This window comes from Ranitomeya variabilis, chromosome 5 (genome assembly GCF_051348905.1).
Source record: "Ranitomeya variabilis isolate aRanVar5 chromosome 5, aRanVar5.hap1, whole genome shotgun sequence".
Lineage (NCBI taxonomy): Eukaryota > Metazoa > Chordata > Amphibia > Anura > Dendrobatidae > Ranitomeya > Ranitomeya variabilis.
In genome coordinates, this window is record NC_135236.1 from 298,927,536 (window position 1) to 298,955,453 (window position 27,918).

Consider the following 27,918-nt stretch of genomic DNA (forward strand, 5'->3'; position numbering starts at 1 on the left):
ACTCCGTCCCTTTGTAGTGCCCGTATTGCCTGGAGAAACGCAGTGGCCTTTGAGGGCAAGACTGGAAGAAGCGCGTAGGGGGGGGGGGGGAGGAAAATTCTATTTTGTATCCGGTGGACACCAGTTCTCTGACCCACTCGTCGGAAACGACTGAGAGCCAGGCTTGGCGGAACAAGAGCAGGCGTCCGCCTACTTTGTTGGTGCCCACCGGCTGTTGCAAGGAGTCATTGGGCGGAGGATCCATGGGATGTGGATCCCTTAGACCCGGGTGGTTTAGGCCTGGGTCTCCAGTTGCGATTAGGTCTGTAAGAGACCTGGGTGCCTCGGCCACCGTGCGAACCTCGTCCTGATGTGGAGGTAGAGGATGTAGAAGACCAGTTGGCATTGAGCCGAAAAGGCCGAAATGGAGGTTGCTGCTGGTACCGAAAGGGCCGGGTAGGTTTTTTCTGGGGGAGAAATTTACTTTTTCCTCCGGTAGCATCCGAGATCATTTGGTCCAATTTTTCTCCAAATAACCGACCAGCCTGGTAAGGCAGGGCTGTTAGAGAACGCTTGGAAGCCGAATCTGCTCGCCAATCCCTGAGCCACAGGGCTCTCCTGATGGAGATTGCATTGGCGGCTGCCTGTGCAGCGCAATTGGCTGCGTCCATAGAGGCGTTGACTATGAAGTCTCCGGCCTGCACTATCTGGTTAACCAGGATGCTGGCTTCTGGAGGTAAGTCACTGGCTTGGATGGTAGAGGAAAGAGTCTCGATCCAGGAGACCATAGCCTTCGCCACCCAGGAGGCGGCGAAGGATGGGAAGAGAGACGCTCCTGTGGCCTCGAAGGCGGAACGAGCCAGATAATCAATCTGGCGATCGGAGGGGTTCTTAACGGAGGAACCGTCCGAAAGAGACAGGATGGTCTTGGACGCGAGGTGTGACACAGCAGGGTCCACTGAGGGAGACTGCAGCCAGTCCTTGATTAATTCCCGAGAAAAGGGGTATTTTGCCTCAATGGACTTTTGTCCCATGAAACGTTTATCTGGGTGATCCCTATGTTTTTGTACAATCTCCTTAAAGTAAGGGTGAGTGACAAAAACCTTTTGAACACGTTTAGTCCTTTTGAAAGACACCACATGTTCGGGTTCCGATACGGAGTCATCAGTCACCTTCAGGGTCTGGTTGACCGCCTCGATGAGAGAGTCGAGAGACTCTTGGGAGGAGGGGGAGTCCTGAACATAGGAAATGTCGGACTCATATTCCGAGTTATCAGAGGTTGGGGAAGGGGACCGGGAAGCAGAGCTTGCAGGCACTGAAGGGCCCGCTAGCTCATGGTCAGGGGATGAAACGTGAACACGTTTTTTAGAGCCCCGGGTAGAAAGTGAGCGGGTACGCCCCCTGCTGGTAGATGGATCCATACCGTCGTCTGAATCCTCCGCGGTCCGACCTGTAGAGGGGCCCCTGAGGGAGTCAATTGCCCTGGCTAGGGAAGCCACAGATCGTGACAGAGAGGCTGCCCACTCAGGGGGGCTAGGCTCTACAGGGTCGACGGCTGCGGCATCGGCGACAGTACCAGCGGCGGCAAGAGGCGGCTGGACAGAGGGCGAGGCACAATCCGCACACAGTGGGCTACTGTAGGCACGGGGCAGGGCCGTACTGCAAGTGGCACATACAGTGAAAAACACTGTGTGCTTTTTGTTACCCTTTTTAGTCTCCTTGGATTGAGACATAGTGCCTTTGGAACAGAGCGGGCAGTATACGCCGGGAAGGGGTTAAGCCTTCTTGAAGCAGCTTACCCACGGTCCAGACTGTGTCCCCAGGGAGAGATATGGCGGTGGAGCGCTGTAGAAGCGTGGGCTCTGTGCAGAGAGATGTGGAAATATGGTCCCCGAGATTTGGAGGGCGCTTCTCGTCCCAGGCGAGAAGCGCCGGTGTAGGGGGCGGAGCTACGGCCGTGGGAGGATTTTTCCCACTGCGGCCTACTCCGGCTGAAGAAGCCGGGGACTAAATTTTTGGGGCCTGCCGGCGATGTGCGGCCGCGGCGGAGCTTTCTGAACTTCCGCCCAGCACCGCCGACCCCCTGTCGGCGGCGCCTCTCCCCAGGGACCCGGACCGCATAACTGCCGCACAACTGCCGCACACGGGTGAGCAGGGGGGAATGTACTTACAGCCGCAGTGCTCCCCGGTTCTCACGTCTGCAGTCTGTGAGGGTGTGAACTCAATCCATGCACCCTGGATGGGGATGGAGAGGCCCCTGAAGCATCCTCGTCTGATCAGAGGGGTTTGTGCGGCACATCTTCCCTTCCGGCTGCATTTTCTCCTGAGCACAATGCTCTATTGCAGGCGGGAGGGGGGTTAAATCGGGACCGTATAGGAACCGTTGCCCCGGCGCAAGCTTTTCGTGCGCCATACGTCGCAGGAGAGGGACGGGGAGGTATACTCGCCGTGCTCGCCTGTTGCTGGTTCGGGGGAGAGCGGGTCCCATAAAAAAGGATCCGTCGCCCCCTTCACTCCGTTGAATAAAAAATAAAAATTTACAGAAAAATAAAAATAAAAATTAAAATAAGAAAGTTGGGGTCTGAAAAACAGACCCAAGTGCCTCCTACAGACACTAAGCAAGAACTGGTTGAAATTGTATCCAGTGAAGGGGTGTATACTGCAGAGGAGGAGTTAATCTTTCTGTCTACTTAGTGTCCTCCTAGTGGCAGCAGCATAACACCCATGGTCCTGTGTCCCCCAATGAGGCGTAGCAGAAATGTAACTTCAAATTCATCAGACAACCCAAGGATTTTAAATGTGTCAGCATGTATTCCACGATGGACTTAAATTTTGCATCTTTTTTGTTACCTAGAAATTTTTTCACTACTTATTTAAAAGAATTCTAAGGCTATGTGCACACGTTGCGGTATTGCCGCAGAAATTTCCGTGGCAATTCTGCAACTCCCTGCCACAGGAAATACGCATGCGGAATTGGCTTGCGTACTCCCGCTAAACACTAGCGTTTTGCAAGCATAATTAGCTTGCAGAATGCTAGCGTTTTCCAAGAGATCTGTAGCATCGCTTGGAAAACTGATTGACAGGCTGGTCACACTTGTCAAACATAGTGTTTGACAAGTGTGACCAACTTTTTACTATTGATGCTGCCTATGCAGCACCAATAGTAAAAAAGATATAATGTTAAAAATAATTTTAAAAATATAGCCCCATGCGGGAAGTAAGCGGATCAATGCATTCCTATGTGTGCGGAATCGCCGCGATTCCGCACAAAGAATGAGCATGCTGTGTATTTTTCCGCGATGCGATTCCGCCACGGAAAAATACGCAGCATTAGCACAGCATTGCGGTATTCCATTGAATTCAATGGGCTGTGTTGTGTATGCGTTTTCGCGGCAAAAAAACACGGCAAAAATGCATACAATCCGCAACGTGTGCACATAGCCTTAGCCCTTTCTTCAACAGCTTTGATTTTTGTTTCAAACACGTCATCCTTCATGATTTTCTGAATATCCAGACAGTTTTGCTTCGGACAGTCCCAGCAACTTGGTACACAGATACCGTATATACTCGAGTATAAGCCGAGATTTTCAGCCCAAATTTTTGGGCTGAAAGTGCCCCTCTCGGCTTATACTTGAGTCACGGTCTGTGGCAGGGTCGGCGGGTGAGGGGGAGAGGGCGCTGAGGTATACTTACCAGCTTCCGGGGCTCCTGGCGCTCCCCCTGCCTGTCCCACGGTCTCCGGGTGCCGCAGCTCTTCCCCTGTTCAGCGGTCACGTGGGACCGCTCATTAGAGAAATGAATAGGCGGCTCCACCTCCCATAGGGGCGGAGCCGCCTATTCATTTCTCTAATCAGCGGTGCCGGTGACCGCTGATAGAGGAAGAGGCTGCGGCACCGAAGACCAGCTGTCCGGGGGAAGGAGCGGGACGCCGGGAGCAGGTAAGTATCGCATATTCACCTGTCCGCGTTCCACACGCCGGGCGCCGCTCTGTCTTCGCGTCCTCTTGCTCTGACTGTGCAGGTCAGAGGGCGCGATGACGCATATAGTGTGCGCGCCGCCCTCTGCCTGATCAGTCAGTGCAGAGAGACGCCGGGACGGGACGCTGAGGAGCTGCAAGCAAGAGAGGCGAGTATGTGTTTTATTATTTTTATTGCAGCAGCAGCACAGCTTTCTATGGCACAGCTTTCTATGGCACATCTATGGGGCAATTCTGAACGGTGCAGAGCACTATATGGCACAGCTATGGGGCAATTCTGAACGGTGCAGAGCACTATATGGCACAGCTATGGGGCAATTCTGAACGGTGCAGAGCACTATATGGCACAGCTATGGGGCAATTCTGAACGGTGCAGAGCACTATATGGCACAGCTATGGGGCAATTCTGAACGGTGCAGAGCACTATATGGCACAGCTATGGGGCAATTCTGAACGGTGCAGAGCGCTATATGGTACAGCTATGGGGCAATAATGAATGGTGCAGAGCACTATATGGCACAGCTATGGGGCAATAATGAACGGTGCAGAGCACTATATGGCACAGCTTTCTATGGTACAGCTATGGGGCAATAATGAATGGTGCAGAGCACTATATGGCACAGCTATGGGGCCATAATGAACGGTATGGAGCATCTATTTTTATTTTTGAAATTCACCGGTAGCTGCTGCATTTTCCACCCTAGGCTTATACTCGAGTCAATAAGTTTTCCCAGTTTTTTGTGGCAAAATTAGGGGGGTCGGCTTATACTCGGGTCGGCTTATACTCGAGTATATACGGTACTTAAAAGTCTCTCCTTCTTTCGGTAAAGCTTTCACAAACTGCTTATCAGTCCAAACTTAATGTGGAGTGGTGGCAGGATAACTTTATTATGACCAACTAAACTTTCTGCAACTAGGATTCTGAATCCAGGTTGCAAAGATGTTCTTGTTGGCCAACTTTTTTGGCTCCAGTGATGAATCCTAGCTTGGCTGTCCCATTCATAAAAAAAGAATGGGTACTTTGTGCATCCTCTTTGCTGCCCAAGGACCAAAGAGAGAACTTTCAGATAACCACATATTGACTATACTTGATCCTCGTCAATTTCTTGAGAATAAAGTCTAAATTCTCATAGCTTTCCTTCAAGTGTACAGAATGCCCTACAGGCACTGAAGTATACTTGTTGCAATGGTGCAGACTTTTTTGGATGAATCAACGGATCTCCAGCTGCTCACATTGTCCTCAATGTTAAATTTTTCCATCAGCCCAGGAACATCACTGCAATACACTAAAGCACAGTCTTGAGAAAAGTATGGAAGGAATTCCTTTTCTCTGCTTCTGTACCATGAAAAACGGGTACCAGGAGCTAGCAGGTTTTTTCTTCAGTCTAGAGCCTAAAAGTTCTGCAGAATGTTTAGGAAGGTCCAAGTCCCTGACTAAGCCATTTAATTTGAGCTGTGAAAAAAGTTGTGGCTCGTTAGGACTAGCATGAAAGTCTTGGTAAGAATCCTGCTCTTCATGTTCTGAATCAGATGAATCTTCAAGTTTCTCTGGAGGTGAAGGGTCAGGTATTCCTGGACCAGGAGGCCCTGGACGATTCATTGACGGGAGGTCCGGATATATAATTTCCTTCATATTTTTAAGGTTGAATGCCTCCACATCGCACGTACAAAAGTAGCAGTCATCATTATAATTTTGCGGTTCCCTCCAGATCATAGGCACGCCAAAATGAAAGCTTGCTTTCTTCCCTTTAGACCACTGTTGTAGTTCTACACAAACAGCACACACTACATGTGCAGCCCACAACTCCCGATCACCTCGTTTTACACTAAAGTACGCATAATACACTTTTCTAATGAAGTCCATAATGTTCTTTCGTTGCTTCTTCACTATAAAACAGCAGCAAATCTAGAAAAAGTTGTAGCCATTTTGACTACATTGTTAGAAACAGAAGCTTAATCCACCACAACCACTAAATAATGAAATGAATTGTGGTAAGCGCACCACCATACTCTTATGAACTCTTGTCTAAAAGAAAATCTGACTTTACTCACTATAGCAACCAATCACAGTGCAGCTTTCAGTTCTTATACTGCTGAGGTAAAATTAAAGATATGCTCTGATTGCTATGGACACCCCCACACTTATGAAATGTGACAAAAAAAAAAAAATCTGTCTTTGCTGCCCATAACAAACAATCATGGCACAGCTTTTGTTTTTTTATACTGCTGAGGTAAAATGAAAGACATACTATAAATGGGTGATATTGACCCCACCACACTCTTTGAAGCTGGGTTAAGAAAATCTTCTTTGCCCACAGCAGCCAATCACAGCACAGCTTCCAGTAATTTCTAATTTATTGACACCAATCTCATCCACCAAAGATCACACAAAGGGGTCAAAGTAAGGTGCAAGAAAAAGCCTATGGAGTCAGCGTTTGTGAAAAATCTGTACATGATGGAATTTTTTCAATATTCTTACTGAGTTCAGAGATCGAAAGTATCGAGTATTTACCCTTGCAGACCTGTGTTATCTAGTCACATTTTATGCTGCTCACAAAGTCATGGCTTCCAGTCTAACGGATCTCACCGATACATACAGGTATCTGTCAAAACTGAATCGGGGCTTCTGGTGTTTATACACAAGCACACAGGTGAGTGTCAATGAGTGGACAACACCTCTAACTGCTCTGACTGCGCCCAAGCAGTTGTTCCCTACCGGCATTCAATTGTATTTGCGTCTTTAAGACACAATTACAAGATATGAGCACCAGGACAGGGGCAGAGAAATATTAATCAGCTCTCTGCTCTTAAGGCCCCGTCTCACTTATCGATTTACCAACGATCACGACCAGCGATATGACCTGGCCGTGATCGTTGGTAAGTCGCTGTGTGGTCGCTGGGGAGCTGTCACACAGACCGCTCTCCCCAGCGACCAACGATCAGGGGAACGAGTTCGGCATCGTTGAAACTGTCTTCAACGATGCCGAAGTCCCCCTGCAGCACCCGGGTAACCAGGGTAAACATCGGGTTACTAAGCGCAGGGCCGCGCTTAGTAACCCGATGTTTACCCTGGTTACCAAAAAAAACAAACAGTACATACTCGCCTTTCGGTGTCCAGGTCCCTTGCCGTCTGCTTCCTGCTCTGACTGAGATCCGGCCGTACAGTGAGAAGTGAGAGCAGCAGTGACGTCACCGCTGTGCTCTCACTTCTCACTGTACGGCCGGCAGTCAGTGAGAGCAGGAAGCAGACGGCAAGGGACCTGACGGACATCAGAAGGCGAGTATGTATTGTTTGTTTTTTTTTACATTTACGCTGGTAACCAGGGTAAACATCGGGTTACTAAGCGCGGCCCTGCGCTTAGTAACCCGATGTTTACCCTGGTTACCAGTGAAGACATCGCTGGATCGGTGTCACACACACCGATTCAGCAATGTCAGCGGGGCCTCAACGACCAAAAAAAGGTCCAGGCCATTCCGACACGACCAGCGATCTCGCAGCAGGGGCCTGATCGCTGGTACGTGTCACACATAGCGAGATCGCTATGGAGGTCGCTGTTGCGTCACAAAACTTGTGACTCAGCAGCGATCTCGCTAGCGATCTCGCTATGTGAGACGGGGCCTTTATATGCAGCAGCGTGATGAGGCCACTTAGATAGACTGTTGATTTAACTAGAGCATCGCAAAGAGGACATAATGGAGCCGAAGATTCAAGTAACTTTTACTTACCGTAGACCGGGTAGGTTACGCATATAGATAGTAGGGGCAGCAGTATACTGACAGCGCACAGTTTGGAGAGTGCTATGTGGTGGGCAATATGAGGGAACAGTGTGAAGAAGAGGCACAGCATGGAGAGAGGAAAGCATGAAACAGTGGCACAGTATGGAGAGGGGACAGCATGGCAGTGGACAATGGGCACTGCATAGTGATTTAAAGAGCGCGAGCGGAAACAGTGGAAAGGGGAAAGCTATGGTATAGACCATGGTTTATAAGGGTTTACAGTGTGGTGGTTATAGTTCATAAGGTCAGACAGTATGGCGGTTATAGCTCATAAGGGCCGTCAGTGTGGAGGCACTGTTTCATAAGAGGGACATGTACATGTACATATGGTGGTTATTGGTGTCGTATTCATGTACTGACGGTGGCTCTGGTGCTGTATACATTTATGATGATGGTTCTGGTTCCATATTCTTGTACTGATGGTGGATCTGTTGCTATATTCATGTATTGATTGTGGTTCTAGCCATTTAAATGCATTCAAAGCTACAGTAAAGCTGAGTAGGTACTGTTATGGACAGAATGATCATTCTTTATTATCAGCTATTTATAACAGAAAGCAGATATTGGCTTAGCTATTGTATTTCAGAAGACCGTATCATACATGCTTGAGCCTCAGTGACAAAGTTTTTTTTGTAAATGCTGGACACCTTTATTAAAAACAAATGGCTCTCATTATAGATAAGCTATATTAGTACCATGACCATTTGGGTTTCACATTTAAAATATAGAATGTCACTATTTGTCCCCAGGATTGTGTAAACGGTCCGCAAACCTGGAGTGGTTACTAATCTAACTGTGAAATTTCACCTCCTGTTAAGCCTCACCCCTAAAGTACACCACTAGTTTATAATTTTGCTGGAATTTTCCACGAATAAGGTAACAATTCTAGTGGAAGAAGTCATCAGAGCTTGTTACCTGACCCATTTGAGGATGGGGGGGTTAGGGAGCCATTGGCCTTATATGCCCAGAGCACCAAAATAGCCTGTACCGCCATCCTTGTCTACACCTAGAAGATAAGAGGAAGGAAAGGGAGAGGGGAAAAGGAAGGGCTACATCCTGAAAACCCAATATCAGTCATTCCTGAAAGGGCTAAAATAATGGAGAGACATCCCAAAAAGAATAGAAAACAAATTATGGCAGTAAAAACGCATACATTATGCATCCCATCATTTAGAATGCAATCCGCAATTTTTGTGCACATGATGCGTTTTTTTCGGCGAAAAAAAAAGCGCATTGCGGTAAAAAACGCAGCATGTTCATTAAGTTTGCGGATTTTTTGCGGTTTTCCCGCTATTTAATGCATTGGGAAGCTCCGAAAAAAAAAACGCGTCAAAAACGCAAAAAAAACCGCATGTGGATTTCTTGCAGAAAATGCCCGGTTTTGCTCAGGAAATGTATGCAAGAAATCCTGAATGTGTGCACATAGCCTAATTATAATGCATCTAGCAATATTTGAAGATACACTCACCACTCATGCATGCTTCATGAAGAGGAGATGCAGTATAAAGTGGAGGGTTAACTTTGGCTCCATAGTCCAAAAGCACCTTCATGCACTCCAAACTGCCAGAAGCAGAGGCATCGCAGAGAGGAGTACTTCCATCAATATTTCTGGCATCCACCTATATGAACAAGACAATAGAGATTTGTGAAGATAATTATATAATTTTAAGATCATTACTGTCGTAGTGAAAAACTGTAAAATCCATTAAGACATTTCTGGGTAGGGGACATATCTGTTGTGAACTCTGTTTTCGGGCTCCCTCTTGTGGTCAATGGTGGTATGGTGTGACTTTTGCTTTGGGCTCCCCCTGGTGGCTTTGTTTGTTATCCTGCTGGTCTCTGGCTATCAGCTGGTTCGTCATCCTCTGGGAGGTTCCTATATAGCTCTGTTTTACTTTCACTTGTTGCCGGCTGTCGATGTAATCAGTGCTACTCAGATTCCTTCTGACTACCTTGCTCCCAGTCCATCCAGGATAAGCTAAGTTTTGTTTGCTCATTTTTTGATCAGCAGTGTTTATCATGTTTTCTGTTCCAGCTTGCTAAAATGTAATTCCCTCGCTTGCTGGTTGCTCTAGTGGGCTGAGTTTCTCCCCACACACCGTTAGTTGGTGTGTGGGTTCTTGAAATCTCAGGATGGATATTTTGTAAGGGTTTTTTTATTGATCACATAGACCCCTGCTCTATTTTCTGCTTTCTAGTACTCGTGGGCCTCTTTTGCTGAATCTGATTTCATCCCTATGTATGTGCCTTCTTCTTACTTCACCGTTAATATTTGTTGGGGGCTTCTATATCTTTGGGGATAATTTCTCTGGAGGCAAGCGAGGTCTTTCTTTCTCTTTAGGGGTAGCTAGTTCCTCAGGCTGGCTCGAGACGTCTAAGAATTTTTTAGGCACGTTCACCGGCTACCTCTAGTTGTTTTGGATAGGTTCAGATTTGCGATCAGTCCAGTTACCATCTCCCTAGAGCTCGTTCTTAGTTTAATCACTTGCTGATCTATTTGTGATCCTCCGCCACTTGGGATCATAACACATATCACCCTCACATTGAGCATATGGGATTAATTATAATTAGGGAAGTGAGAAAGACCTTACACTCCAATCTCCATTGAATAAGGACCTCCTGTTGTGAATAGGTAATTACAACAGGGGATCTGCTGAGAGACAGACATGAAGTGTAGGAATCGGATACTCGGAGATGGAAAAGTATCCAAGGCAAGAGCTTCCTCTGTTTAAAGAAATCTCAGACACTCTTTAGATAGTGTAAAGGCAAATACACAGTGTCCAATCCAGGGTGATGCATTCCAAGAGTTGAAGTTTATTCAGCCATCGTATAACAACGTTTTGACCTATCATAGGTCTTTAACAAGTTTTTATCACTTGATAAAGACCTATGATAGGTCGAAACGTTACTATATGATGGCGGAATAAACTCCAACTCTTGGAATGCATTGTCCTGGACTGGACGCTGTTTATTTGCCTTTATCCTGTTAATCCTCAAAGTGGGTTCCTTGGTCTTTTGAACGACTGTCCAACTCAGTGAGTGCTGTCAGCCTTTCCTTCTTGTCTTTGGAACTCTAGAGCTAGTGGTCAGTGATGAATACTGGGGTTTACATTGATCTAATATTTATGGGAGATATATTTTCGGCATCGTGCTGAAGTGATGAACATTATGCATTCACTCACATAACCATAAGGCCGGCCTAACACCTCCAAATTAATATCGGAAAGATGGATGATGCTGTCTGTGCCATATTTCATCACTTAAGAAAGATATAACCATGACAGGAAACATGACCACAATATCTCTGACCTGGGAAGATATCCTGAAAGCAGGGGACTCCATAATCTTCTAAAGACCTAGCACATCCCACGACCAGCTTCCTGATTTTCTCACTAGTCTTGACGAGAGGGAATGTGGGAGTCAGGTGCTCCTAAGAGGCACACGCATCTTTATGAATCAAGGGCATCTAACCAGTGGTATTCACCTCTGTGCCCCACTACAGAAATGGTTCTCCAGTCCCTGACTGAAGTAAGCTTTCTTAAGTAACGAAAGCCACCACTGGCGGACATAGACAGAAAAGGGCCTCTGTACAAGAAGAGTATGTGGACCTTATGCCATACAATAGTTCACTATAATGTAAAATTCCACCTGCTTTCGAGGGGAAATGGGCCCCATTACCTCTTGGGCCCTAGTGGAACTGCACAGGTTGCACCAATGGTATGTCCGCCCCTCAACACCAAAGCATGTCATGAATTAGACGAGCTGTGGCATCACTCCCACATCAAGCTCTCGTCCTGCCCCAGCTCCGTCCATTTTTGCAGAGTTGGGAGAAACCAGCATGAAAATGCCAAAAGTCAAAACATTTTAGTGAAACTCGAAGTTGAGCCAAAATTTTGCAACTTTGCAAAGAAATTTAAGCCATAATTCTGGTGATGTTGCTTTGATGAACCAGCTCCTCAATTATTCACTCCACAGAGTTACAAACCTGTGCACCAGCAGCAAGCAGCAGCTTAACACACTGAATGTGGCCCTGAAGACACGCTTCGTGCAGTGGTGTTATGGAGTCCACTGTAACCAGATTCACACAGACTCCACTTTCGATCAGTTGTCTCAGCTGTAGAGCTTGACCTTGTCTCGACGCATCGTGAACGGGAGTCCTATCCGCCCAGTTTCCTATAAAAGAGAAATCAGTAACATTACAAATGAAAATTCAGATGAAAATTTACTTGACTCCTGACTCAGACCCCACAGCACTGGTTACTACTGAGCATGAACAAAAAGTGCAGCACAGATTCACCTTCGCTAAAAGCCGAGATCCTTAGATCAGGAACAGAACAAACATTTATAGGACATTTCATAACTTTCCTAAATTGTTATGAAAACATTTACAGCACATCCTGCATTTTACTACTGTAACCAATGTATTATATATTTTAGGAGACGGAGCTGGTCCAATGTATACCGACTCCACAGCACTGCTTTTGAGAGTTTAGACACCACTTTTCAGGTGGTTTTCGGAGCAGAATGCGCTTGAATAAGAAGATGTGTGCATATACCGTTAGGCCTCATTCAGACATCCGTTTTTCTCAGGTATTTTTTTTCCATGGTCCAGAGGTTACCTCAGTTCAGCCAGGCCGTGATGATGTCACCACTGGTGAATGATGCTGCGCTCTCAGCAGGCTCAGTCACCAGTGGTTTTCAGCCGGGACGGTCGCATCTTGGCACCGTTCTGGTTGAAAACTATTTAGCCCCCTGACTTGGATTACAACGTGGAACACAACGACAGACAGGTATTGGTTTATTGTTGGTTAATTATTTTATTTTTATTACAGGAGATCGAGGGCGTCGGGGAATTAGGTATTGCAGTACACTGCGTGCAGAATTATTAGGCAAGTTGCATTTTAGAGGATTAATTTTACTACTGATCAACAGGATTCATTTTACTATTGATCAACAACTATGTTCTCAATCAACCCAAAAGACTCATAAATATCAAAGCTTAATATTTTTGGAAGTTGGAGTGGGTTATTTTTTAGATTTGGCTATCTTAGGAGGATATCTGTTTGTGCAGGTAACTATTACTGTGCAGAATTATTAGGCAACTTAATAAAAACCAAATATATTCCCATCTCACTTGTTTATTTTCACCAGGTAAACCAATATAACTGCACAAAATTTAGAAATAAACATTTCTGACATGCAAAAACAAAACGAAAAAAAATTAGTGACCAATATAGCCACCTTTCTTTATGATGACACTCAACAGCCTTCCATCCATAAATTCTGTCAGTTGCTTGATCTGTTTACGATCAACATTGCGTGCAGCAGCCACCAGAGCCTCCCAGACACTGTTCCGAGAGGTGGACTGTTTTCCCTCCCTGTAGATCTCACATTTTATGAGGGACCACAGGTTCTCTATGGGGTTCAGATCAGGTGAACAAGGGGGTCATGTCATTATTTTTTCTTCTTTGAGACCTTTACTGGCCAGCCACGCTGTGGAGTAGTTGGAGGCATTTGATGGAGCATTGTCCTGCATGAAAATCATGTTCTTCTTGAACGATACCGACTTCTTCCTGTACCACTGCTTGAAGAAGTTATCTTCCAGAAACTGGCAGTAGGTCTGGGAGTTGAGCTTCACTCCATCCTCAAGCCGAAAAGGTCCCACAAGTTCATCTTTGATGATACAGCCCATACCAGTACCCCACCTCCACCTTGCTGGCATCTGAGTCGGAGTGGAGCTCTCTACCCTTTACTGATCCAGCCTCTGACCCATCAAGAGTCACTCTCATTTCATCAGTCCATAAAACCTTTAAAAAGTCAGTCTTAAGAGATTTCTTGGCCCAGTCTTGACGTTTTATCTTATGTTTCTTGTTCAAAGGTGGTCGTTTTTCCAGGCTTCCTTACCTTGGCCATGTCCCTGAGTATCGCACACCTTGTGCTTTTTGTTACTCCAGTAACATTGCAACTCTGAAATATGGCAAAACTGGTGGCAAATGGCATCTTGGCAGCTTCACGCTTGATTTTCCTCAATTCATGGACAGTTATTTTGCGCCTTTTTTGCCTAACACGCTTCTTGCGACCCTGTTGGCTATTTGCCATGAAACGCTTGATTGTTCGGTGATCACGCTTCAAAAGTTTGGAAATTTCAACACTGCTGCATCCCTCTGCAAGACATCTCACAATTTTGGACTTTTGAGAGCCCGTCAAATCTCTCTTCTGACCCATTTTGTCAAAGAAAAGAAAGTTGCCTTAGGCTATGTGTACAAGTTGCTGATTTCCTGCAGAACTGCAGCGGATTTTTCTGCGCAGAAAAGGTGCAGTTCCATACTGTGATTTACAGTACAATGTAAATCAATGGTAAAAAAAAAACCTGTGCAGATGGGTCAGAACAATCAGTGCCGAATTACTGCAGATTTAAAAGAAGTGCATGCCACTTCTTTTGTGCAGTTCTGCAGCGTTTCTGCACCCCTCCATGATAAAAATCCACAGTGGTAAAATCTGCACAAAATCCGCAACAAAAAGCACAAGAACTGCAGAAAATCTGCACCTGCGGATTCTGCCAGGAGATGCAAATTTAGTGCGGAAAATTCTGCACCACATTTCCTATGTGTGCACATAGCCTAATAATTAAGCACACCTTATATAGGGTGTTGATGTCATTAGACAACACCTCTCCTCATTACAGAGATGCACATCACCTGATTTACTTAATTGGTAGTTGGCTCTCAAGCCTGAACAGCTTGGAGTAGGACAACATGTATAAAAAGTATCATGTCATCCAAAAAACAACTTGCCTAATAATTCTGCACGCAGTGTATGTATGGTTAATTTAGAACAATAAAGGAGTCTGTAAAATTTTTTCAAATAAAGGATTTTATTCTGGCCGTGTATTTATTTAATATTACAACTATAGGATTAGTAATGGACAGGTGTCTTATAGACGCCTCTTCATTACTAAGCCGTGGGCTTGATGTCACCTTTCAGGTGACAAAAACCCCACAAATATTACCCCACTTGCCACCGCTAAAGGGCAAGTGGGAAGAGCCAGGCAAAGTGACAGAAAAGGCGCATCTAATAGATGCGCCTTTTCTGGGCAGCTGCGGGCTGCTGTTTTTCGGCTGGGAGGCCTATATCAATGGTCCCTTACCAGTCTGAGAATAGCAGCCCCCAGCTGTGAGCTTTAGCAAGGCTGGTTGTCAAAAATGGGCGGGGACCCCCATGCCGTTTTTTTAAATTATTTCTTTAAAGGGACTCTCACCTGAATTTGGCGGGCCCTGTGTCCGGTCCAATGGGCGGTGTTTTCTCTTGTTTCATTCACCCCTTCCTTTCCTGCTGGCCGCAATAGTTTCTTGAATTGCAGCTGGATTCCTCCATAGTACACGCGTACGCAATGCAATTTTGCCTTGCGAACGCGCAGTATGCTTTGCCCAACTGCGGGCAAAGCCGAAAAGCATTAGTGCGCATGCGCCGCCGCACTATGTCCCTGAAGTATTTCGTTGTGTTCCGGGACATAGTGCGCCGGCGCATGCGCACTAATACTTTTCGGCTTTGCCCGCAGTTGGGCAAAGCATACTGCGCGTTCGCAAGGCAAAATTGCATTGCGCACGCGTGTACTACGGAGGAAACCAACTGCAATTCAAGAAACTACTGCGGCCAGTGGGAGGAAAGGAAGGGGTGAATGAAACGAGAAAACACCGCCCATCGGACCGGACACAGGGCCCGCCAAATTCAGGTGACAGAGTCCCTTTAAATAAGTAAACAGCGTGGGGATCCCTCTATTCTTGATAACCAACCTTGCAGAAGCTGACAGCTGGGGGTTGCAGCCCCCAGCTGTGAGTTTTGTCTGGTTGGTTAATAAAATAGGGCGGAACCCACGTCGGGTTTTCCATTCATTTATTTCCGAATGATTGCAGCCGGCGGCTGTGGAATACCCCCATCCTGTGCACCTACTGTCACTCCTATTAGCAACAGCAGGTGTCGGATGATGAGGGTAACAGTCCCAAAAGCCCCCACCTGCTGTCGTTCGGACTTTAATATAATGCTCATCATTCTCCTCTGCTCGCCGGCAGAGCAGGGGAGAATGATGACAGCCAGATTCAGCACCAGCCACTGGGGAACATCGCTTACTGTAGAGCTTCTTCCCCGATGCGTGTCACACGGAGGACATTGATGTGTGTTCTCCGTGCGCGGGACGTTTTGCCGTCCGTGCTGACGGCAAAAATGGACATGTCAGTGTGTTTTGGCCACGGACACACGGTCCGTGGAAACACACTGACATGTGCATAGACCCATTCATTTGAATGGGTCTACATGCTACATGTGTGTCTCCGGTACGTGTGAAAACTGTCACCACACTTACCGGAGACATGGACGTGTGAAAGGCTGTGTGCCCATGATGAATTTTTGGTGAGTTTTTTGACGCTGCATATTTTCATATCATCAAAAATGCAGTGTCTTACAGTTCCAGCTAAGTCACTATATCTTGGGAGTAGAGTGTTATGTGTGGATTTTCCCCATAAATTTGCATTACATGAGGAAAATCAACAGATAAAATCCAAACATGACTAGATCAATAAGGTTTTGGCAAAGCCAAATACTGGGAAGTGTCAATAAGAAAGCAGCTTTATTTAAAGCCTGATGCACCAAAGAGAGACAAGAAATGCAGCATCAAAAAACAATAAAAATGCATGTAAAAAAACCCCACACAAAAACAATTTTTTTGCTGCACTTTTCTCAAAAAAATGCAATCAAAATGCTATAAAAACTAAGTTTTGCACGCAGGCCCCCACACAGCTCTATAAGGGGATAAGTTATAAAGCTACGGATCTCAGAAAATGGAGATGTGATCACATTTTGATTTTTTCGTTACAAAGTTCTGAACTTTTTTCTGCCACCACAAACCATACACGCTTTGTTTCCCCACTCCTGAGGCATCCTGCTGTAAGATCAGTTACAACGCACAACGAGCACCGTAAAAGCGAAGCCCAAAAATCTCTGGCGGAATAGTGGGGGGTGGTTTCCCCCATTTTACTGCACTTGGAATTTTTCCCCATCTTACTTTATGTGGTAAAATAAATGGTGTCACTCAGAACTGAAATTCGTCTCGCAAAACCCAAGCCTACGAGAATGGCGACGGGAAAAAAAAATAAAATGGGAGAAAGTGAGGAAAAAAACTGACTAATGATCACATCTGTGGGAAGGGGGATGATCGTTCGCAGCGTTGGAAATCTCCAAACATCGGCTGTTTGCGGTTTATTATCTGCGGTTGGTGATTTTTGTTGTTCAGCCACAAAAAGAAACTGAGACCACAGAAACCCGCAGAGAAGCACGTAGTAATTACTATGGTCAGCCCCAGCCTAAGTGCTGCAGGTACAGGACGAAACACTAAGCCCCTAGCCAGTCCCATGTTTAATAGCACAGCCCGCACATGCGCACTCCGCTCCATCATGACTGCACTGCGCCCCCAATTACTGAGAGGATACGAGCTCCTACCGATGTCTCCGATTACAGGGCCCCTCAGAGCAGCCGGCGCAGTGAAGAGAGCTGCTCCGGTTTCCATAACAACGTCCACCTAGATGCAATTGCACTACTCATTAGAAACGCTTCCTGTATGTACCGACCAGAGGAAAACAACTTCCCAAAGGATGTCGGGAATTGTAGTTTTCCGCCTCTAATGGTGCCTCCCCGGCGCCCACGTGACTCGTCTGCTGGCGCTGCTTCCACCAGGCGCTCTCCTTACACCCGGTCTTTTTGCTGTCTGTGAGTCCCGCCCGAAATGGCATCACAGGCTGCAGCTTTCACAGCATGCTGGGACTTGTAGTTTGCAGAGCTGGCTGCTTAGCAATGTAGTCACGAGGCAGAGAATGCGCTTTGTGTTTGGGCTGATGTAGCTATCGCTTTTTGTGACTTGTAGGGCAGGGTTTCAACCTGGGTTTAGGGGTTACATGTTTCTGTATGCCCCTGTATAGAAGCACCTAAAATGGAGTTTAACAACTATCCCTCCTATGGCACCCGACAATGCCTTACAGGGAACCTGTCACCCCCAAAATCGAAGATGAGCTAAGCCCACCGGCATCAGGGGCTTATCTACAGCATTCTGTAATGCTGTAGATAAGCCCCCGATGTATCCTGAAAGATGAGAAAAAGAGGTTAGATTATACTCACCCAGGGGCGGTCCCGCTGCGGTGGGTGTCGCGGTCCGGGCCTCCCATCTTCTTACGATGACGTCCTCTTCTTGTCTTCAGGCTGCGGCTCTGGCGTACTTTATCTGACCTGTTGTGGGCAGAGCAAAGTACTGCAGTGTGCAGGTGCCGGGAAAGGTCAGAGAGGCCCAGCTCCTGCACACTGCAGTACTCTAGAGGCTCTGCCCTCAACAGGTCAGATAAAGTACGCCAGAGCCGCAGCCTGAAGACAAGAAGAGGACGTCATCGTAAGAAGATGGGAGGCCCCGGACCGGGACGCCCATCGTACCGAGAACATTTACTAACAAGTTTGATGTGAGACTGATCAAAAACGGACATGTCCCTTTTTGTAGTGTTTTTGTGAACACTCGGTTTGCAAAACCAAAAACACACTGACGTGAACAGCCCCATAGAATACAAGACATATATGTTTTTGCCATAAAAATTACAGACAGAACATGTATGTGAAAAATGGTTGTCTGAATAAGGCCTATGTCTTCCATAGGTTCCTGTATAAGACTTAATAAAGCATGGTGTGTCATTATCCAAGCATTTTCATCAGTAACCACAAATAATGATCCTCCCACTTTACAAAATAACTTACCCGACCCTCTACTAAGGCATGCCAGCATGGACTGCATTCTCTCCTTGCTGATTTTTCAGTGTATTAGACACTGATGCTATACGATTGAAAACTTCTGCTTACTCAACAGGAGCAAATGCTTTTGGGATGAGGGCAGGTTTTACATAGTGCATGATGGAGTAGGGAGCTGTGCCTCTGAGCAGTCCAGGCCCAGGACCCTTCCGCAGCCACTATGGCGGCTATGATGGTAGTTGTTACCTTCCACTATCTCTATTAAAAATAATCGAGAGCCACCATGTAAAAGCAGCTCCTGCCATCTAAACAAGGTCTTGTATTACATGGTGTCCCATTTATTTAAATGCAGTCTGTGTAATACCACACTTCCCCGGCAGCGGCTGTGGGATTTGAAGTGGTTGTCAAGAATTAGAAAAATAGGGCTGCTTTCTTCCAAAAACCTGTGAGATTTTCTCCCATAACTATGGTTCTAAACTGTGGGTGTTATGATGTATAGCGGGATTTTTAGCCACAAAGCTGGGTAGTAGAAAAGACATTCGAGCAGGTTAATCTAGACTGGTGCAAGAGTAAATTCAATATGTTTCTAATAACCAATGAGATTCCAGTCTGTTTTTCAAAGGCCCCTTAGAAAATAAAAATCAGACATCCTGAAGTCTATGGAGCTGCGTTTTCTCAACATGGCTCCATAGACTGGACAAAGAAGAAAGGGATTGCCATGGGACCTCCATATAGACTTTGGCGGACCAGTATAGATTCTTTTTTTGGGAGGGTAATAAATGGGTAAGAGGGAATTTGTTTTTTGGTTTTTTTTTACAAATAAAGGACTTTTGTGCATGTTTCTTTCAACTACAGGGTTAGTAATGAGGGTGTCTAATTGACACCTCTCCATTACAAACCACTGGGCTTGATGTCAGCAGACATTACATAGCTGATATCAACCCCAAAACCATTACCCATATTTCCAATGCACCAGGAAGAGCGGATGCTAAGGGCCAGAATTGGCACATCTAATGGAGGCGCAATTTCAGGAGCGGCTGAGGGCTGGTCTTATTAGTCTAGGAAGAGGACAATTTCCATGGAACTCCCCAGCCTATTCATATTAGCCCGCAGCTCTCTGCTTAGCCTTTGCTGGTTATTGAAAATAGAAAGGACCCCAAGTCAGTCATTTTTTAGGGTCCTCCCTTTTTAATAACCAGTAAAGGCTAAGCAGACAGTTGTGAGCAGATATTAATAGGTTGGTGTTGTGAATTCTGCTCTTGGGCTCCCTCCGGTGGTTGTTGGTGGTAGTGCAGTTGTCTTGGGGTTGTAATCCGGGCAGGTGTTTCTGCTGATTGCAGCTCCATTAGGTATTTAGGTGTGCATGATCCATGAGTCCATGCCAGTTGTCCACTGTACTTGGAGGGATTGCATCTCTCTCTGGCTCCTCATGCCCTGCTGCCAATTCAGCTAAGATAAGTGTCTGTTTTTTTGTCTCTGTGCACACATGCAGTGTGCTTTGCAATTCAGTGCAATTCATTGTGTTTTTGTCCAGCTTAGACTTTGTTTGGATTTTTCAGTCATGCTGGATTCTCAGGAGATGCAGATATACTTTCTATGTCTTTAGTTAGATGTAGAATATTTGTATTATCTGCTGTGGATATTTTTAGGATTTTAATACTGACCGCTTAGAATTCTGTCCTATCCTTTTCTGTTTAGCTAGAAGTGCCTCTTTTGCTAAATCCTGTTTTTCTGCCTGCGTGTGTTTTTCCTCTTATACTCTCAGTCAATATTTGTGGGGGGCTGCCTATCCTCTGGGGTTCTGCTCTGAGGCAAGATAGAATTCCCATTTCCATCTATAGGGGTATTTAGTCCTCCGGCTGTGTCGAGGTGTCTAGGACGTGTTAGGTACATCCCACAGCTACTTCTAGTTGCGGTGTTAGTTTAGGGTTTAGGGTTTCTCCCATGCCTTAATTGGTATGGGAGATTTGTGGATGATATTTTGTTAATTTGGCAGGGGGAGGTGACAAAATTTCCTGATTTTATGTCCTATCTCAATGACAATCAGTGTAATCTACGCTTCACCAGTGGCATTCCTTCAGATGAAGTCTCATTTTTGGATGTTCTCCTTACAGGCAGTAATACAACACAAAGGGTTAACACCTCACTCTATAGAAAAGACAACTCTGGTAACACGATCCTGATGTCCTCGAGCTCACACCCTCGCCACACCATTCATGCCATTCCTAGGGGGGAACTTACTAGAGCGAGAAGAATCTGCTCTAGCGATGAAAAGTTTCATAAAGAAAGTCGCATTATTTCTGATAGACTGCTGGACAGAGGGTACAAACAATCTAATATAAAACATGCATTCAGACAGGTTTCCAAAATTCCACGTACCAATTTGTTACATTCTGAAAACAAAAAAGTAAATGCTGCTTCTGAAGCGCACATTACATTTTCTACTGCGTACAGCAGTCAATACAACAAAATCAGACAGATTATTCTAAAATATCTTCCTGTAGTCAATCAAGATAGTTCTTTGTGCACAATTCTCCAAAATGGTTGCAGGGTAGTGGCCAAAAGAGGTTGCACACTGGGGAATATTTTATCTCCCAGTATGGTGCACCCGAAAAAAACTCCCACATCATGGCTATCAGTGAAGGGTTTCTTTAAATGTTCTGGCAATAGATGTAATGTCTGCCAATTTGCAGACAATAAGAGAACTTCTTTTTCTTCAAATCACAATGTTACTTATAATATAAAATCATTTATCAACTGTGATTCTGATCATGTTATATACTGTATAAAATGCAAAGCCTGTAATATTTGTTATATAGGTTATACCACTAGGAAAATCAAAAAGAGAATCTCTGAACATATAGCCAATGTAAGGAATAGAAATCCAGGTTATTCTGGGGCCACAAAACATTTTATCTCCGTGCACCAGGGAGATCTGTCAGATTTTTCCTTTTTTGGCATTGAAAGGGTTAGTCAGTCACCTAGAGGTGGAGATTGGAGGAAGCAATTGGCTCTGCGGGAAGCCTTTTGGATTCTAACTTTAGACACCAAATATCCACATGGTATGAATTACAAAAATGATCTTTTTTACATATATTGAACAACTAATGAAATTTTTGGTAATTTAAAATAGATATTAGTGTATTTCTAAGATATTTGATAAATAAGGTAAAGTTTTATCTCCGTGCACCAGGGAGATCTGTCAGATTTTTCCTTTTTTGGCATTGAAAGGGTTAGTCAGTCACCTAGAGGTGGAGATTGGAGGAAGCAATTAGCTCTGCGGGAAGCCTTTTGGATTCTAACTTTAGACACCAAATATCCACATGGTATGAATTACAAAAATGATCTTTTTTACTTATATTGAACAACTAATGAATTTTTTGGTAATTTAGAACAGATATTAGTGTATTTCTAAGACATTTGATAAATAAGGTAAAGTTTTATCTCTGTGCACCAGGGAGATCTGTCAGATTTTTCCTTTTTTGGCATTGAAAGGGTTAGTCAGTCACCTAGAGGTAGAGATTGGAGGAAGCGATTAGCTCTGCGGGAAGCCTTTTGGATTCTAATTTTAGACACCAAATATCCACATGGTATGAATTACAAAAATGATTTTTTTTACATATATTGAACAACTAATGAATTTTTTGGTAATTTAGAACAGATGTTAGTGTATTTCTAAGACATTTGATAAATAAGGTAAAGTTTTGTTATGTGAATTTAGCTGCAGCTTTTTCCAATGAAATTTAATTGCTATGTCTGTGATTGGTTCCTTGTCATATATAAACCTGTGTATTCATGTCATATTAGTTCCTATGACTAAGGGCGCCGTGGTGCGCCAGAAACGCGTCAGGCAAAGAGAGTTCCTCTCTCTTTCTTTTTAATGTTGTTTTTTAAAATGTTCTAAATAAATTTTGATTATTTTACTCAAACTGGATGGATGTGCTGGAAATCCCCATTTCTCCCTTCGTCATGGGACCTCCATATAGACTTTGGCGGACCAGTATAGATTCTTTTTTTGGGAGGGTAATAAATGGGTAAGAGGGAATTTGTTTTTTGGTTTTTTTTTACAAATAAAGGACTTTTGTGCATGTTTCTTTCAACTACAGGGTTAGTAATGAGGGTGTCTAATTGACACCTCTCCATTACAAACCACTGGGCTTGATGTCAGCAGACATTACATAGCTGATATCAACCCCAAAACCATTACCCATATTTCCAATGCACCAGGAAGAGCGGATGCTAAGGGCCAGAATTGGCACATCTAATGGAGGCGCAATTTCAGGAGCGGCTGAGGGCTGGTCTTATTAGTCTAGGAAGAGGACAATTTCCATGGAACTCCCCAGCCTATTCATATTAGCCCGCAGCTCTCTGCTTAGCCTTTGCTGGTTATTGAAAATAGAAAGGACCCCAAGTCAGTCATTTTTTAGGGTCCTCCCTTTTTAATAACCAGTAAAGGCTAAGCAGACAGTTGTGAGCAGATATTAATAGGTTGGTGTTGTGAATTCTGCTCTTGGGCTCCCTCCGGTGGTTGTTGGTGGTAGTGCAGTTGTCTTGGGGTTGTAATCCGGGCAGGTGTTTCTGCTGATTGCAGCTCCATTAGGTATTTAGGTGTGCATGATCCATGAGTCCATGCCAGTTGTCCACTGTACTTGGAGGGATTGCATCTCTCTCTGGCTCCTCATGCCCTGCTGCCAATTCAGCTAAGATAAGTGTCTGTTTTTTTGTCTCTGTGCACACATGCAGTGTGCTTTGCAATTCAGTGCAATTCATTGTGTTTTTGTCCAGCTTAGACTTTGTTTGGATTTTTCAGTCATGCTGGATTCTCAGGAGATGCAGATATACTTTCTATGTCTTTAGTTAGATGTAGAATATTTGTATTATCTGCTGTGGATATTTTTAGGATTTTAATACTGACCGCTTAGAATTCTGTCCTATCCTTTTCTGTTTAGCTAGAAGTGCCTCTTTTGCTAAATCCTGTTTTTCTGCCTGCGTGTGTTTTTCCTCTTATACTCTCAGTCAATATTTGTGGGGGGCTGCCTATCCTCTGGGGTTCTGCTCTGAGGCAAGATAGAATTCCCATTTCCATCTATAGGGGTATTTAGTCCTCCGGCTGTGTCGAGGTGTCTAGGACGTGTTAGGTACATCCCACAGCTACTTCTAGTTGCGGTGTTAGTTTAGGGTTTGCGGTCAGTACAGGTACCACCTACTCATGAGAAAGTCTCTCATGCGGCTCCAAGGTCACCGGATCATAACAGTACAACTGGCCAACAATGAGTTAAATGCATCTCAGAAGAAGGGAAGAAAGAGCCATTTTTTTTTCTGTAGCCTGCTTTGTCTTTTCTTCCCTCTTTTCCTCTGGGTGACTGAGGAGTCTTGTGCTAGCATGGATGTTCAGGGATTAGTTTCTCGTATAGACCAGCTTGCTGCTAGGGTACAGGGTATTTCTGATTATATTGTTCAGACTCCGCTTTTAGAGCCTAGGATTCCTACTCCTGATTTGTTTTTTGGGGACAGGTCCAAATTTTTGAGTTTTAAAAACAATTCTAAACTGTTTTTTGCTCTGAAGCCTCGTTCCTCTGGTGATCCCATTCAGCAGGTTAAAATTGTCATCTCCCTGCTGCGTGGCGACCCTCAGGATTGGGCATTTTCCCTGGAATCTGGGAATCCGGCCTTGCATAATGTAGATGCCTTTTTTCAGGCTCTAGGATTATTATATGATGAACCAAATTCTGTGGATCAAGCGGAGAAGACCTTGTTGGCCCTGTCTCAGGGTCAAGAAGCGGCAGAATTGTATTGTCAGAAATTTAGAAAATGGACTGTGCTGACTAAATGGAATGAGGATGCTTTGGCGGCAATTTTCAGAAAGGGTCTTTCTGAATCTGTTAAAGATGTTATGGTGGGGTTTCCCACGCCTGTTGGTCTGAGTGATTCTATGTCTCTGGCCATTCAGATTGATCGGCGCTTGCGGGAGCGCAGAACTGTGCGCGCTGTGGCGTCCTCAGAGCAGATGCCTGAGCCTATGCAGTGTGATAGGATTCTGTCTAGAACGGAACAACAAGGATTCAGACGTCAGAATAGGTTGTGTTTTTATTGTGGCGTTGCTTCTCATGTCATTTCAGTCTGCCCAAAGCGTACAAAGAGAATCGCTAGTTCTGTTACCATCGGAACTGTACAACCTAAATTTTTGTTATCTGTGACCTTGATCTGCTCATTGTCGTCATTTTCTGTCATGGCGTTTGTGGACTCGGGCGCCGCTTTGAATTTAATGGACTTTGAATTTGCCAGGCGTTGTGGTTTCCCCTTGTAGTCTTTGCAGAACCCTATTCCTTTAAGGGGCATTGATGCTACACCTTTGGCTAAAAATAAACCCCAGTTTTGGACACAGGTGACCATGTGCATGGCGCCAGCCCATCAGGAAGATTGTCGTTTTCTGGTGTTGCATAATTTGCATGATGCTATTGTGCTGGGTTTTCCATGGTTGCAGATACATAATCCTGTGTTGGATTGGAAGTCTATGTCTGTGATTAGTTGGGGTTGTCAGGGGGTTCATAATGATGTTCCTGTGATGTCAATCTCCTCTTCCTCCTCTTCTGAAGTTCCAGAGTTTTTGTCTGATTTTCAGGATGTATTCGATGAGCCTAAGTCCAGTTCCCTGCCACCGCATAGGGACTGTGATTGTGCTATTGACTTGATTCCAGGCTGTAAGTTTCCTAAGGGCCGACTTTTCAACCTGTCTGTGCTGGAACATACTGCCATGCGGAGTTATGTTAAGGAGTCTTTGTAGAAAGGGCATATTCGGCCATCTTCTTCACCGTTGGGAGCGGGATTTTTTTTTGTTGCTAAGAAGGATGGCTCCTTGAGACCCTGTATTGATTATCGCCTCTTGAATAAGATCACGGTCAAGTTTCAATACCCTTTACCTTTGCTTTCCGATTTGTTTGCCAGGATTAAGGGGGCTAGTTGGTTTACTAAAATTGACCTTCGGGGGGCATATAATCTTGTTCGTATTAAGCAGGGTGACGAATGGAAAACTGCGTTTAATACGCCCGAAGGCCATTTTGAATACCTTGTGATGCCATTCGGGCTCTCTAATGCTCCATCTGTTTTTCAGTCCTTCATGCATGATATCTTCCGGAATTATCTTGATAAATTTATGATTGTATATTTGGATGACATCTTAATTTTTTCCGATGATTGGGAGTCTCATGTGAAACAGGTCAGGATGGTATTTCAGATCCTTCGTGATAATGCTTTGTTTGTGAAGGGGTCTAAGTGTCTCTTTGGAGTGCAGAAGGTTTCTTTTTTGGGCTTCATTTTTTCTCCCTCATCTATAGAGATGGATCCGGTTAAGGTTCAGGCCATTCATGATTGGATTCAGCCCACATCGGTGAAGAGCCTTCAGAAATTTTTGGGCTTTGCTAATTTTTATCGCCGTTTCATTGCTAACTTCTCCAGTGTGGTTAAACCCCTGACCGATTTGACGAAGAAAGGCGCTGATGTAACGAATTGGACCCCTGTGGCTGTCTCTGCCTTTCAGGAGCTTAAACGCCGATTTACTTCTGCCCCGGTGTTGCGTCAGCCAGATGTTTCTCTTCCATTTCAGGTTGAGGTTGACGCTTCTGAGATTGGGCCAGGGGCCGTTTTGTCTCAGAGGAATTCTGATGGTTCCTTGATGAAACCGTGTGCCTTCTTTTCCCGTAAGTTTTCGCCTGCTGAACGCAATTATGATGTCGGCAATCGGGAGTTGTTGGCTATGAAGTGGGCGTTTGAGGAATGGCGACATTGGCTTGAGGGAGCCAAGCACCGTATTGTGGTCTTGACCGATCATAAAAATCTGATTTACCTCGAATCTGCCAAACGGCTGAATCCTAGACAGGCTCGATGGTCCCTGTTTTTCTCCCGTTTTGATTTCGTGGTCTCGTATCTTCCGGGTTCTAAGAATGTTAAGGCTGATGCCCTCTCTAGGAGTTTTTTGCCTGATTCTCCTGAGGTATTGGAGCCGGTCGGCATTCTGAAGGAAGGGGTGGTCCTTTCTGCCATTTCCCCTGATTTGCGACGGGTTTTGCAGGAATTTCAGGCTGACAAACCTGACCGCTGTCCAGTGGGGAAACTGTTTGTTCCTGATAGATGGACTAGTAGAGTGATTTCTGAGGTTCATTGTTCTGTGTTGGCTGGCCATCCTGGTATTTTTGGTACCAGAGATTTGGTTGGTAGGTCCTTTTGGTGGCCTTCTTTGTCGCGTGATGTGCGTTCTTTTGTGCAGTCCTGTGGGACTTGTGCGTGGGCCAAGCCTTGTTGTTCCCGTGCTAGTGGGTTGCTTTTGCCTTTGCCGGTCCCTGAGAGGCCCTGGACGCATATTTCTATGGATTTTTTTTCAGATCTTCCGGTTTCCCAGAGGATGTCGGTTATCTGGGTGGTTTGTGACCGGTTTTCTAAGATGGTTCATTTGGTGCCTTTGCCTAAATTGCCTTCCTCTTCTGAGTTGGTTCCGTTGTTTTTTCAGCATGTGGTTCGTTTGCACGGTATTCCGGAGAATATTGTGTCCGACAGAGGTTCCCAGTTTGTTTCTAGGTTTTGGCGGGCCTTTTGTGCTAGGCTGGGCATTGATTTGTCTTTTTCTTCCGCATTTCATCCTCAGACAAATGGCCAGACCTTGCGAACTAATCAGACTTTGGAGACTTATTTGAGATGCTTTGTGTCTGCTGATCAGGATGATTGGGTGGCTTTCTTGCCATTGGCCGAGTTTGCCCTTAATAATCGGGCTAGTTCGGATACCTTGGTTTCGCCCTTCTTTTGTAATTTTGGTTTTCATCCTCGTTTTTCTTCGGGGCAAGTTGAACCTTCTGATTGTCCTGGTGTGGATTCTGTGGTTGACAGGTTGCAGCAGATTTGGGCTCATGTGGTGGACAATTTGGTGTTGTCTCAGGAGGAGGCTCAGTGTTTTGCTAACCGTCGTCGGTGTGTTGGTTCCCGGCTTCGGGTTGGGGATTTGGTCTGGTTGTCTTCCCGTCATGCCTCGGTTTATTGGTCCTTATAGGATTTCTGAGATTATCAATCCTGTGTCCTTTCGTTTGGCCCTTCCGGCCTCTTTTGCCATCCATAATGTTTTCCATAGATCTTTATTACGGAAATATGTAGTGCCCGTTGTTCCCTCGGTTGATCCTCCTGCTCCTGTGTTGGTTGATGGGGAGTTGGAGTATGTGGTTGAGAAGATTTTGCATTCTCGCTTTTCGAGGCGGAGGCTTCAGTACCTTGTCAAATGGAAGGGTTATGGCCAGGAGGATAATTCTTGGGTTTTTGCCTCTGATGTCCATGCTGCTGATTTGGTCCGTGCCTTTCATCTGGCTCGTCCTGATCGGCCTGGGGGCTCTGGTGAGGGTTCGGTGACCCCTCTTCAAGGGGGGGTACTG

General features: G+C 45.3%; 1 protein-coding gene across 1 annotated transcript in view; it reads right to left on the bottom strand.

The window, feature by feature from the left end:
* Window positions 1–17,368, bottom strand: part of ASB13 (ankyrin repeat and SOCS box containing 13) — a 32,964-nt gene extending 15,596 nt beyond the window's left edge. The window contains exons 1-3 of the mRNA XM_077264463.1: window positions 17,225–17,368; window positions 11,718–11,905; window positions 9,201–9,351 (exon numbers count right to left, since the gene is read on the bottom strand). Of these exons, the coding sequence (XP_077120578.1) occupies window positions 9,201–9,351; window positions 11,718–11,905; window positions 17,225–17,291 (406 nt within the window). The 5' untranslated portion in view covers window positions 17,292–17,368. The remainder of the gene's footprint in view (window positions 1–9,200; window positions 9,352–11,717; window positions 11,906–17,224) is intronic.
* Between the last annotated feature and the right edge of the window lie 10,550 nt (window positions 17,369–27,918).